This window comes from Uloborus diversus, chromosome 4 (assembly GCF_026930045.1).
Source record: "Uloborus diversus isolate 005 chromosome 4, Udiv.v.3.1, whole genome shotgun sequence".
Lineage (NCBI taxonomy): Eukaryota > Metazoa > Arthropoda > Arachnida > Araneae > Uloboridae > Uloborus > Uloborus diversus.
The window spans coordinates 129,026,851-129,040,003 of record NC_072734.1 but is presented as its reverse complement, the minus strand read 5'-3'; the positions used below and the strand labels follow the sequence as shown (position 1 = coordinate 129,040,003).

Below are 13,153 nucleotides of genomic sequence, written 5' to 3'. Positions count from 1 at the left end.
CAATGACTATTCATTTCATTTGATAAAATAGATTTGATCACAACACCTTTTTTAACAGATTTTAACTTCATTTGGCACGACTTGCACAGCTGAAGATATAACATTACAGCTTCCTGAGTGACATTTTTGTATTTTTGTTGAGCTTCGTTCACCATTCTATTTCTTCCACCATGTCCGATGGAGACATGTATTTTATGAAGAATGTCAAACATATCTTCATTTCGTACGTAATATTTAATTACAGGGTCCGTTGTAGAAACAGGAGCTATTAGTTTATCAATGTCACCAACATTACATATATCGAAGCGCTTCAAACAACGATAATGCATCGTTGTTCTTTTGGCAGATTGCTTAGCTTCTTTCACGTCTTCAATAAACTGATTATGTTGTACATTGTTCATATAAAAAGTATTACCTTCTTTAGAAGAAAGAATCTTTTCGAATTTCCCATAGAAACTTGATTTGAACATACTTTCGATCTCCATTTTTTAACTCTGTCTGCAGAAGCAGATACACATATGCATTACGAATGAACTGCGTCGCAAAAATGTTCTGAATTTGCTCACGAATTGGTAAGACCCGGTATAAGCCGGCTAAAAGCGGAAGCGTTGAGAACACTTCAGACTTTAACCGACTCAGGTTGGTTATACCCAGTTTTAACCAGTTAAAGGGGGAAACATTAGAAGCTCTTCGTGCTTTAACCGCAAAGCGTTGCTAATACCCGCTTTAACCAGTTAAAGCTAGGCTTACCCGCTATTCTTACTTTAGCCGTAACATATATATATATATATATGTATGTATGTATGCTTTTCGATGTCGTTGCAAAATGACAGCCTTTTACGTGTGTATAAAAATAGCATTAAATTAGACAACTCTAGGAGAGCTAAATTATGGTACTTTTTCGCCTAATATGCAACTCTGGTGATTGACAGAGGAGCATAGTGATAATAAATAAAAATTGGTAAGATTACTTACTCTCTTGTCGCATGTGTCCTTTATGCAAAATTTTATTAAAATCGGAAATGGTCAGGTCAAGAAGATGTCAGATCTTTCGTTTTTCTTCTCTCTTCTTTATATCTCTTTCTTATCTCTTGTTACCTTTAATGTCTTTTCATTTTCAGTAAAGTGATGATACATAAAACCTGAAAAAGTTACCTCTTTTAAGGTTATGCCATATTTTGGCGTGATGAGGGGTAATTTAAATATGCAACAAAAATACCCTGTTTAGCGACTAGACTGCTCGGAATGACTTTTTACATTTTTAAATCCACCAAACAGAAATACATAAGAGCCTCCTCTTCGATATTTTGTCATTTCTTGCGTTCCAATTATCTATATTTCTTCAAAGAGAATTTTTCCCAAAAAATTTACCATCTAGCGAAATATAGCTAATACCAGAGCACATAATAAACTTGCCGATAAGATTTCAATTTGGGTTGTTTTCTGGTTTTGCGAGATTTTCAACCAACCACTGCACAATGGACGCTTGTTATAACACTGTTATATATATATATATATATATATATATATATATATATATATATATGTATATATATATATATATATATATATATATATATATATATATATATATATATATATATATATATATATATATATATAATAAAAGTGAAAAATATTGAAAAGACCACACCAATAGCCCATAGATGCGCAACGCAGCAAAACTAAAAAGCCAAGTAAATATAAAATTAAGCAAACAGAATTACAAAAAATAAACAAATTATAAATAACAAATGATGATAAAAAGGAAAAATGCAAACAGCTATTAAGTAGGAATAGAAAAAGAGTGAATCCAGAGCTCTTTTTCTATTCCTACTTAATAGCTGTTTGCATTTTTCCTTTTTATCATCATTTGTTATTTATAATTTGTTTAATTTTTGTAATTCTGTTTGCTTAATTTTATATATATATATATATATATATATATATATATATATATATATATATGTATATATATATATATGCTTTTCGATGTCAGTGCAAAATGACACCCTTTTACGTGTGTATAAAAATAGCATTAAATTAGACAACTCTAGGAGAGCTAAATTATGGTACTTTTTCGCCTCATATGCAACTCTGGTGATTGACAGAGGAGCATAGTGGTAAGGCGTTGTCCTTTTATGCCAAAGGCGCGGATTCAAACACGGCTCTAGTCTGCATCTTTTTAAGAAAACTGAAGACAACTCCCCCACTTCTCTCCCGAATATTAACAAGACCTTCTCAGTTTTGGTGGGAGATGTGGAGTGACTTTCCAACGCCATCCAACTAAGAAACCCAGAACAACAGCTGACTTGATTGAAATTCTGACAAAATACAGTAACACCATCAAAATCAACATTTTGTGTACATAATTAAGGTTGATTGCAATTTGAAGAAAAACATATAAATAATTTTTTTAAGTACAATTTTGAAGGGAAAATGTTGTTACTTTCAAAAACATAAATGATAAGGAAAATTAATTACAAAATGATTAAAAGTTATTTAACATTTTATAAACAACATATTTTCAAAAACAGTCTTGATTAAAGATGCAGAAAACATTCATTGTCCATGTCGTATGATTATGACGCACGTTAAAGATTTCATGAGAATTCATTTGGCTTGAACAATCACGGTCAAATAAACCTCCTAGGGCAGTTTCATATTGTGACAGACCAAATGCCTCCATTTAAATGGAAACCTGGCTACCAGAATCACAGAAAAAAAGGGTAGATACTTTTGGTAGCCATTTTTAAAATATGTACATATATATTCAGCCCGATAATAAATAACCTTAAGGGAGTTTGCTCCAAATTACATTGCCAAGAAGCCAAGATGGAGTCGACAGATGCGCTGAACGGCTCAGGATTGGAAGCACGTTGTCGTAGCACGATATATAATATATTTATTTTGCAAATGCCACACACTAAAAATAGCATTTATGCCATTAGGGCACGTGCTCTCCAATACTTTTCAACAATGGAACTAAAATCACTAAGGGCAGCGCACCCGTTTAAATGTTCCGCGGTCATGGCCTGACCGGATACACAGAGAGTAAGAGAGTAATATTTAATTACAGGGTCCGTTGTAGAAACAGGAGCTATTAGTTTATCAATGCCACCAACATTACATATGTCGAAGCGCTTCAAACGATGATAATGCATTGTTGTTCTTTTGGCAGATTGCTTAGCTTCTTTCACGTCTTCAATAAACTGATTATATTGTACATTGTTCATATAAAAGGTATTATTACTTTCCTTAGAAGAAAGAATCTTTTCGAATTTCCCGTAGAAACTTGATTTGAACATACTTTCGATCTCCATTTTTTAACTCTGTCTGCAGAAGCAAATACACATATGCATTACGAACGAACTGCGTCGCAAAAATGTTCTGAATTTGCTCATGACTCGGTAAGACCCGGTATAAGCCGGCTAAAAGCGGAAGCATTGAGAACACTTCGGACTTTAACTGACTCGGGTTGGTTATACCCAGTGCTAGCCGGTTAAAGGAGGAAACATTAGAAGCTCTTCATGCTTTAACCGCTAAGCGCTGCTAATACCCGCTTTAACCGGTTAAAGCTAGGTTTACCCGCTATTCTTACTTTAGCCGTAACATATATACTAATGCCAATATGAAAAAACGAAGTTATCCAACACAAAAGACCTCGGGAGAAGTTTTGGGGGCCGAAAACCCCCAAAAATTTGTGACTTTTTGTGGTATTTCCAAAATATCTCAAACATGGTTAAAATTAGAAAAAACTTCGAATGTAAATGTTGAAGATTAAATTTCCTTCAACTTTTGTCATTACAACATTTTTGTAGCATGAAAAGCAAGCAAGTTACAACTTCTTGAAAGTCACACTTTTTCTGAACCCCTCAGCTAACATACTATACGATGCGTAAAGGCGTATCGGATAACGAAGGAAAAAAGGAGAAACCTTGGAAATGATTTGTCTTTCGCAGCTGAGGGTAAATCAGCCTCTGTTCCCTTTAACATAAACAAAACACCCCCATTCTATCCCTTTTTTTTTTTCTCCAAATGCGATGTATCAACTCAATAGCTATGCATATTGGTCACTTCAGATTTCGAGCAAGAGTATGTTTTATCATTCTGCGTGTTCTGTATTACAATTTTTTTTTGTAGAAATGACTACGCCTGACCAAGATGGTTTTTTTTATTTGCGAAATCAGTTTAAACGAAGGCATTATAAGGATTGTGAAGGAGAAGGGAATAGAAAATCTTCAGAGATGCAGCACAAAACGTCAAAATGAAGAACATCAGCGATTTTTTAAGGACTTAAGAGAAGTGACAATTCACACTGTCTGTCACAAATGCTATATCAATGAGCAATCAATCTCTTCCCTTGAAGTAATGGTTGAACCTAACTTGGTAAGCTAAATTCCCCAAGGAAGATTTCTGGCAAATTATAACAACAAGAATCGTCTTATCCAACTTCTTAAGACGTATTTCGAAGAGGGTGGCATTGATGCCAAGCAGGCTCAAGAAGATGCCGACTTACTGCTCTTTCAAAGGTGAAGGAAATTTAAAAGGTTGTTATAGTGGGCGAGAGGATATAGATCTGTTGGTACTGATGACAGCTTTAGGACAGCCTTTCAGCAACTTGTTCTTTTTAAAACTTGGAAGAGGGAACACTTGTGATTTTTTTTCCCATTAAATCCTTTAAGTTTGACCCCAGCAATATTCTTTTTACCTATGTGTTTAGCGGGTGTGATATGACATTGGCAATCTTTGGCCAAGGCAAAATTAAGTTGTGCAACATAGTCAAAAAAAAAAAAAAAAACTCCTGAAATTTCGGAAGCTATTGAAGTATTTATGGATCCAATCAGTTATCATGATGCCGTAGCTGCAGCTGGAGGAAATATTTTGAAAATATTATACACAGGTGACGTAAAGTATTTGAACCTATCTTTGGATACTTTGCGATTTAATCTTTTTATAAAACTAGTATACAGGGCTAAATTAAATCTTGCGATAAATCTCCAGCGTGAAAAATGCTGGACAATATCACTCATATCGGTGCTACCAGCAAATTCTAAGTTGGTTGGGCAACATAATTGATCTAGGGAAATGGGGTTGGGAACGCAGAATGCAAGGTCTATTGCCTGTTGACTTAAAAAGAGATTCAGCTCCTCAGATTCTTTTGAAGATTATCTTATTGTACCTGCGAGAAAAATTTTACTAGAACCTGTTCTTGTTGCAAGGTAGATTTGAAATGCTCCAGCATGTGCAAACACTGCAGTGGCATAAATTGTGAAAATGTTGCACAAATTTCATCTTTGGATGAGACTGCAGAAGATGATTTGTTCCAGAAGCTTTTGGAATTACCGCAACAAGGAGATGAACAATTCAAGGCCACAGCTTCATTCTACCCCCTACAGATTCTGAACAAGGAGAACCTGGGCCTTCAAAACGGCTTCGAAGAAGATAAACAACGTGTTTTGTTGTCTTTTCTCTATTTGCTTTAAGGTCGAATGAATCTCCCTGTAATTTAGATGTACGTATTAAACTTCTACAGTTGGATTTTCATTTTGAAAGGTAATTCTTATGGGTTTCTCATGATTTAAAAAGTCAGTTTCTGCAGAATTTTTTCAAAGTGTTCATTACGTATTACTATTGTACCTTCATTTGTGCATTATTGTGTCTATTGTTTGCTTCTTAGCACCCTAATATTTATTCATTCACATTTTATATTCAACTATTGCATGTTCGCTTGTAAGAGTTAGAATAGATGGTACGAATTATGTGCTTTAAATGAATGTGTAGATTATGTAATTAAATTACAAATTAAAATATAAATCAAATATTATTGGAATCTGATGAAGACTACCTCTATAAGACCAGAAATATTAGTTCATGAGCAGTGGGAGAGGCTTTATTATTATTATTATTGTATGAACATAGGATACATGATTGTGTTGATTGTTTGCTTATTAGCTGCCTCATATTCATTCCTTCACATTAATATTTAAAGATCGCATCTTTTTTTGTAATAATTAGACTAGAATATACGAATTAAATGCCTCAAATGAATGTATATAATGTGTAGTCTAGTTACAAACTGCAATATATCATCTGTTATTGGAGTCTGATGAAGACTACATCTGTCAGACCAGAAATGTTAGTCCATGAGCAGTGGGGAAGGGGCAGGAAACTCAAAATGTCGATAAACTCTCTGAAACTAAAGGTTCTATTCGAGTTCTAATAATTATGACACCTTGTTTTCGATGTGAATGCTTTTTTTTGCGGAGTGGAGGAAAACTGCCTATTTTCAAAGAGCTATAGCAAACTTGTTATTTGTGCTACAAAAAGTTGTAAATACGAAAGTTGTAGGAAATTTAATGTTCTTTAAACTTTGTATTTGATACTTTTTCCTAAGTTGAACCATTTTGGAGATATTTTGGAAAAAACAAAAAAAGTCATAAATTTTTGAGGTTTTTCGGTCCCCAAAAGTTCTCCTGGGGTATTTCGTATTGGATAACTTGGTTTTTCCATGTCGGCATCAATATGTACAAATTTTAAAAAAAATCTTTGACCCCATTTTTTGGTAGGTAAAATGTATCTGTTGACTGGACTACACTGGTGTGCAAAAATTAAGGACGAAGTCGAAAAACTAGCATATTAGCTGAACGAAGAGGCAGAGCGGACAGAAAGACCAATCAGGAGATTAAGTAAGGTGATGTACGGTAGCACATGAGCAGATATGCAGGCAGACGTGATGGGGGAGTGTCTGAGTAGTATAAAGCATGTTGTCGGTGTAAGATCAGTATTTCTAGCAAAGAGATTGCACGCCGTATAGCAGTTAAAATCACACCGAGTTGCTGCCTCAGCGAGAAATATCGAATAATCAATCTGTTAGACGACATCTGGATGCTTTTACCCGAGGTCGAATCATTGGTAAGTTGGAGGAAGGCCGCAGTGTGACAAGTGTGGCTGTAGAGTTCGTAATTGCTCACAGCATTGTTTCACGACTTTGGAGACAATTTCAAACTACAGGAACAGCTATCCGGGGGTTCAGTAGTGGTCGTCCACGAGGAACCACACCCGCAGATGACCGGTATGTTGTCTTACAGGCCAGAAGAAATAGGCGGCAGACAGCGGGAGAAATCGCTAGACACACGACACAGGCGACTGGACGACCGATATCGCGTTTTACCGTAGCCAGAAGACTGAACGGTGGTGTTTTGTTTGCACGAACGCCCTATACAGAGTGTACCTCTAACGCCTGTCCATCGGAGAAGGCGTTCTCTGTGGTGCCGGGAACACCGGAATTGGAGAGACAATGAATGGGGACCTGTACTCTTTACAGATGAGAGCAGATTCAGTCTGAGTTGCGATTCTCATCTGGAGAGAGCGGGGAAGCTGCAATCATCCCTCGAACATCATTGAAAGGGACAGGTATGGAGGTCGCGGTGTTCTCGTTTGGGGAGGCATCATGCTTGGTAGTCGTACAGACCTTCACATCTACGATGCAGGTTCAGTCAGCGGGACCCGTTATTGTAACGAGATTCTTCTTCCATATGTGCGTCTTTTTAGAGGCGCTATGGGTTCGCAGTTCCTTTTCATGGACGACAATGCACCATGTCATCGCACAGTAGCTGCCGAACAGCTCTTAGAGAGTGAGGATATTGAACGTATGCATTGGCCGGCACGATCTCCGGATCTCAATCCCATCGAGCATGTATGGGATTTTCTAGGCAGATGCTTGGCAGCTCGTACCTTACCACCAGTAACGATTCGGGAGCTTCGATTGGCGCTGCAAGAGGAATGGGCAGCAATGCCTCAACAAGTCATTGACACCCTCATTCTCAGCATGGGCAGACGCTGTGAAACCTGCTTAGCAGTCGGGGGAGATCATATCCCCTACTAAAGACTGGTTGTTTCTTGCTGGACACCCATCACAGGGATGTTTCGGCCTTCAGTCGCATTGCGCTCCATGCTACTTTTTCAATAAAGCTTCTTTTTATCCCTCTGATTTCTCTTTTAGTAAGTGTTTCTTACATTACACATGTCCTTACGTATTGGGGATCTTACGGTATTAAATGTGTTGATTTGGAAAGCTTTTGTACAAAGTTATATTGAAAAAAACCGTCTTGTCCTTAATTTTTGCACACCAGTGTATTATGGGAACATATCATCCGCACCATGCATTTAACAAATGTGAAAAATCGTGAATGGTGTTTTTCAAATTCGATGATTTGCTGTGATGCTAAAATAGGGATACCTACTGGTTATAACAACTTTAAGCATTAGTTTTACACTTAAAGTTATCTTTAAAAATAAAGCATTGAAAATCACTAAATGCATTGGGGGGGGGGGGGGATATTATGTTGGCTCTCCTGACTAGTGCCAATTTTCACATTTGTAAGTTTAGCATGGTGCTGACGATATGTGTGCAAGTTGTTTCCTTTTTATTGATTGATTTCACACAGTAACTTAGCATTAATATTTTTTCCGTTTTAAGAGGAGGGATTAATAAATCAATTTAAAAAGGTGTTTCTTTTAAGGTCCAAAGAAAATACCTTGGCGCAAAGTCAGGACTGTAAAGAAGGTGCCAATACCTCCCGACGCAAAAATCTTATCACTTTTTGTTTCATTGGGGGGGACATGTTTCCGTCAACGCAACCATCTTCTAACTAATATTTTGTCTCGTTAGTGGACACCCAGCTCAATCCACCATTACTGTTTGAAAGCTCTGATCATCATTGTTATCTTCAATGTGATTTTATTCACACAGAGAATCTGCACTTCCGTCAGAATGCTTGTTACCTTACCTTTTGAAAACCCCTCTTAAATGTAAAATGGGTCTATGTTCACTCGTTCAGTGCATTACAAATAAAATTTACGTATTAAATTTTCAATTTAAAAAAAATAGAGTTTGTTTTAAATATTGCAGTCATTTCTGTAAATTTGTTTTTTTTTCCTTGTATAAATATTTATATGCAAATGCAGCCATAAAATAAAGTTTATATTAAAAAGAAATCTTTATTACTCAATAGCTGAACCTGATCGAGCGAATGTGTTTTATGTTAGTTTCCCACCACAATGGAAAACAGTAGATCTTGTTGAGCTCTTCCTGCCATTTGGTAAGTAAAATAAAAACTATTTACTGCTAATCACCTTTAAAACTATCAGCTTACTGCATTTTTTTTCCTTGTTGATTTTTTTTTGACTTTTTTTCTTTTTTTCCATGCTGTTTGTTACTTGAAAATGTTTTTGTGTAAATATATTTTTGATTGTAAAATCTGAGATAGTTGCGAAGTAAAATTGCAAAGTTAAACTTAAATGTTTCTTAATCGAAAAAGAAAGAAAAAGGAAGACATTAAAAAGCCTTTTGTGATATTTGTCTTGTATTATGTTTCACTTTCGGTATACATCAATAAAATTTCTTTATACATCAATAAAAAGCTAAATGCTTTGAATATGACCTTGCCTTTTGATTAAAAAACAAAACTATAAACATCCACTGCATCACGCAATCTTAAATATGCTCATGGCCTCAAAATCCACTAAGTGAAGCAATAACTCTGCAGAGTGCTGGACCAGGGATTGCTCGGTTTTCCGTCTGGATCAAAAAATCAGAGCTGTCTCCAGAGTCTCATCCAACTGGTTAAATCACAATTAACGGTAGGTACAGGGAACCCTGGAGTGAAAAGTGCATCACGCCATCACTGATCTGTTCAAAATAAAACTTTTGAAGCTAAAAATAGTCTTCTCCTTCTTCAGAAAAAAAAAAGAAACAGAGAGAAAAAAACATAAAAATTTTTATTATTGATTTTTTTTTCCAAAACCCTCTTTTGATACCTTTGAGATTTTATTAGATCTTCTTCAAAAATATTTACATTTTGTGTCTATCGGGGGGGGGGGGGGACATTTCTGGGGCTTACTCAGAATTTTAGGTTTTTTTTAAGTAACATATTCCAAAATTATGGGTTTTCTAGTTGAAGTGTTCGTTTCAAAAACCAGTCACTCACCAAGGTTTAAAATTTCAGAGTTCGTACGGGTCATGGAAATCCTGGAAAGTCATGGGAAAAAAATTAACACATTTCAGACCTGGAAAAGTCATGGAAAATCAATATTTATGTTAAAAGTCATGGAAATTTATTTAAAGTCATGAAAAAAGGTCCATGGCAAACAAAATAACAGTAGCTAAAAGAACATTAAAAATCTTCAGTGATTTAACAACAGTGTTGCATATTAAAACTGGAAAATTAAACGATCTCAAAAACAAGTCCGAGTTTTAAAATACTATTTCATCCACTTCTGTAGCAGCTGCCAGCCTTCTTTTGCAATGAGATTTCACTGCTTCGACATCACGAAATTTGATCTTACCATTATTTTCACCTCTTCTTATATTTTATATTCTGTCATAGCAGACTTACACAGTCTTAATTTTCCCACGCCCACTCAAAAATCTCAATTCGATTGCATCAAATTTTGTTTCCTCCAAAAAATTTGATTATGAAATTTTTAAAATTTATCTTAATTTTCTGAAGGTTTTAGAAAATGAAGATAATCAATGAGGCAATAGAACACAGAAATAGGGGAATTCGTGTACTATTAAACAGTAGTGTCTTAACATATAGCCTATGAAACTAATCCCTGTGGCCTTCTGCTATGTACAATGTCAAGAATTGAACACTGTTCTTGATTTCCCAAAACCTATTCATATATGCATTTGAAAATAAGTAAACAAGTACATTTGATTCAGAAGATATATTCATTAAATAACGAATAAATACCTTTGTGCTGAAAATTCAAAAAATCAGTAATCCAACGTCAGAAAAAATTTAATTAAATGTACACACAATGTTTTGACTCATAACTAGTGATGTAAAATACCCGGGTATTTATTTTTAGGGGTAAAATACCCAGGGTATATACCCAGGTAAATACCCAAAATGGGTAAATACCCGGGTATTTATTTCAAAATTTTATATTCAACTAAAATACTTTTCTGTATGTATTTCATTATGTATATATACAATCAACCATGTACAAAACAATAAATTTGTGCCCAAAAATTGTATTTTGATCACATATTTAAAGAATTATTGTGTGAAACAGCTTAGCAATCTAATATGATATGACATATATCTATGATGATATATATTAATTCACATTAAATGTGTTTGTATGCCTAATCAATGTTGATAGCCAAATTTCAGATATAAAAAGCCATTCTACAAAAAGAAAAAAGCTTAACTGGTTACAAAAAAAAAGCAAACATCAATTTTTTAAGGTCCTAGTCTTTCATAACCCAGTAATATATCCTTGCATGGCATCAAAATGTAACGAAATGTCGCTCAATTTATTATTACTATTTATTTACTTATATCTTATGCAGAAATTTCCTCCAAACTTAGTTCAATTGTTCAGGTGTATTCTGTATCACACACATATATATATATATACACACATAATATACATAAACATTTAAAATTTTTAATCTTTTATTTTAGGGTTTATGTTTAAAAAAAATAGTCACCTTTTAATACTACCTAAATATTTTTTGCAAAATGCGCAATTACTAGGGGATTTACCCTGTCTTCGGATAAATACCCAAAAAAATATTTACCTTCCCACCCTACAGGGGAGCAAATGCAAACGAGCAAGGCAACAGAAAAGAAAATTTTGCTTTTTTTTTTGCTTATTAATGTGAAAACTGTTTCTATATTTTCCATGTTATCACTTAAATATCAATAAAATAAATAACACCATAGTGTCTTAATAACTTCTCAGTTTATTCTTCCAAACATCCCTCATGCTTCCTTTTTTTTCATTTTGGATATGACTAACCTAGATTGTGATTTTGAAATCCTGAAGTTCATAATGAATTGGTTTACTTCTCCAATTATGACATTGAAAAGAAAGATTCCTTGGTTCACGATATGTTTCTTTCATGATTTCATCAAGTCTTTCAATAAAATTTTTTATAAACTGTGTAATACATATGTATATACAGTCGGACCTCCATATATCGAACTTCCACATATCGAAATTTTCTATATATCGAAATCCCAGCACATTTCCATGTTCATTACATAGAAAATTTGTTTCTATATATCGAAAAAATCTCTATATATCGAAATTTTTCTCGAGACATTCGTAGATTTTTTTCCCACTTCAGACTGTTTGTCTCATGAAAAATGAAGGTTATGGGAGAAAATTATGTTCACTAAAGGTTGCTATGAAATTCAAAAGGAATCTGGTGTTGAGGGGTGAGTAGCTAGGTCGTTGTTTCGTTCTGGAGTTCTTAAATTACCCCAAGTTTATTTCAAATCTTAGTTTTAATCAGTAGCACTGTAAAATCAGTTTCAAGTTATCCCTTTTCTCTGTTGATTATCATTCCTAGTCTTTTTAGCTTCAGTAAAAATCATTCAAGTTGGGTAAAATGATTTTTTACTTTTCTCTCGATTCCATTGTCAAAACGAAAATCCCCTCACTATCGCATCAAGTTGCGCATCAAGTTGAATTGCCGAAGAATGAAGATGTATGAAAGCGCAAGAATGTAATTTCTGTTAATTTTTTAATTCTTAACTTTCGTTTAATCCGATGCTCGTATAAATTAGAAATTGGGTTTCATACACGAAAATTAGCTTTAATTTTAATGTTTTTGGAGATTTTTGTGATAAAAACAGATCGTTTCTATATATCGAAATTTCTATATATCGAATTTTTTTCCGGCAATTTGCTACTTCGATATATGGAGGTCCGACTGTATCAGTTTTACCAATTATTTCATATTTAGATTTTTTAAAAAAATTCTCATTCACTTTTTTGCATTTTTTATAAAATACCCAGTTTTTGGGTATTTACCCAGGCCTTGGGTAAATACCCAAAAAATATTTACCTACCCGCTGGGTATTTACCCGATCCACATCAACTACTCATAACTATTTAAAGCTATAGCAAAGGTGCACTTAAGTAATAGGGGCCAAAGATTACCCCCCCCCCCCCTTCTCGCTTTGAAACTTTCAGGTATTTTTTGATGAACTCACAATCAACTCTGTATCTGGTATACTTCGCGTTGCCTGGGTCAGTAATAATTGTGAGAAAGTATCGCTACTTTCATTCATTTTCTATTTTAAATGAAAGAACTCAAAACACACTGCATTAACGTGATTAAAAACTG

At 34.5% G+C, this 13,153-nt stretch overlaps 1 protein-coding gene across 1 annotated transcript in view; it reads left to right on the top strand.

The window, feature by feature from the left end:
• LOC129220334 (poly(A)-specific ribonuclease PARN-like) overlaps positions 1-13,153 on the top strand; it is a 78,656-nt gene that overhangs the window by 44,508 nt on the left and 20,995 nt on the right. The window contains exon 15 of the mRNA XM_054854737.1: positions 9,018-9,104. Coding sequence (XP_054710712.1) covers positions 9,018-9,104 — 87 coding nt within the window. The remainder of the gene's footprint in view (positions 1-9,017; positions 9,105-13,153) is intronic.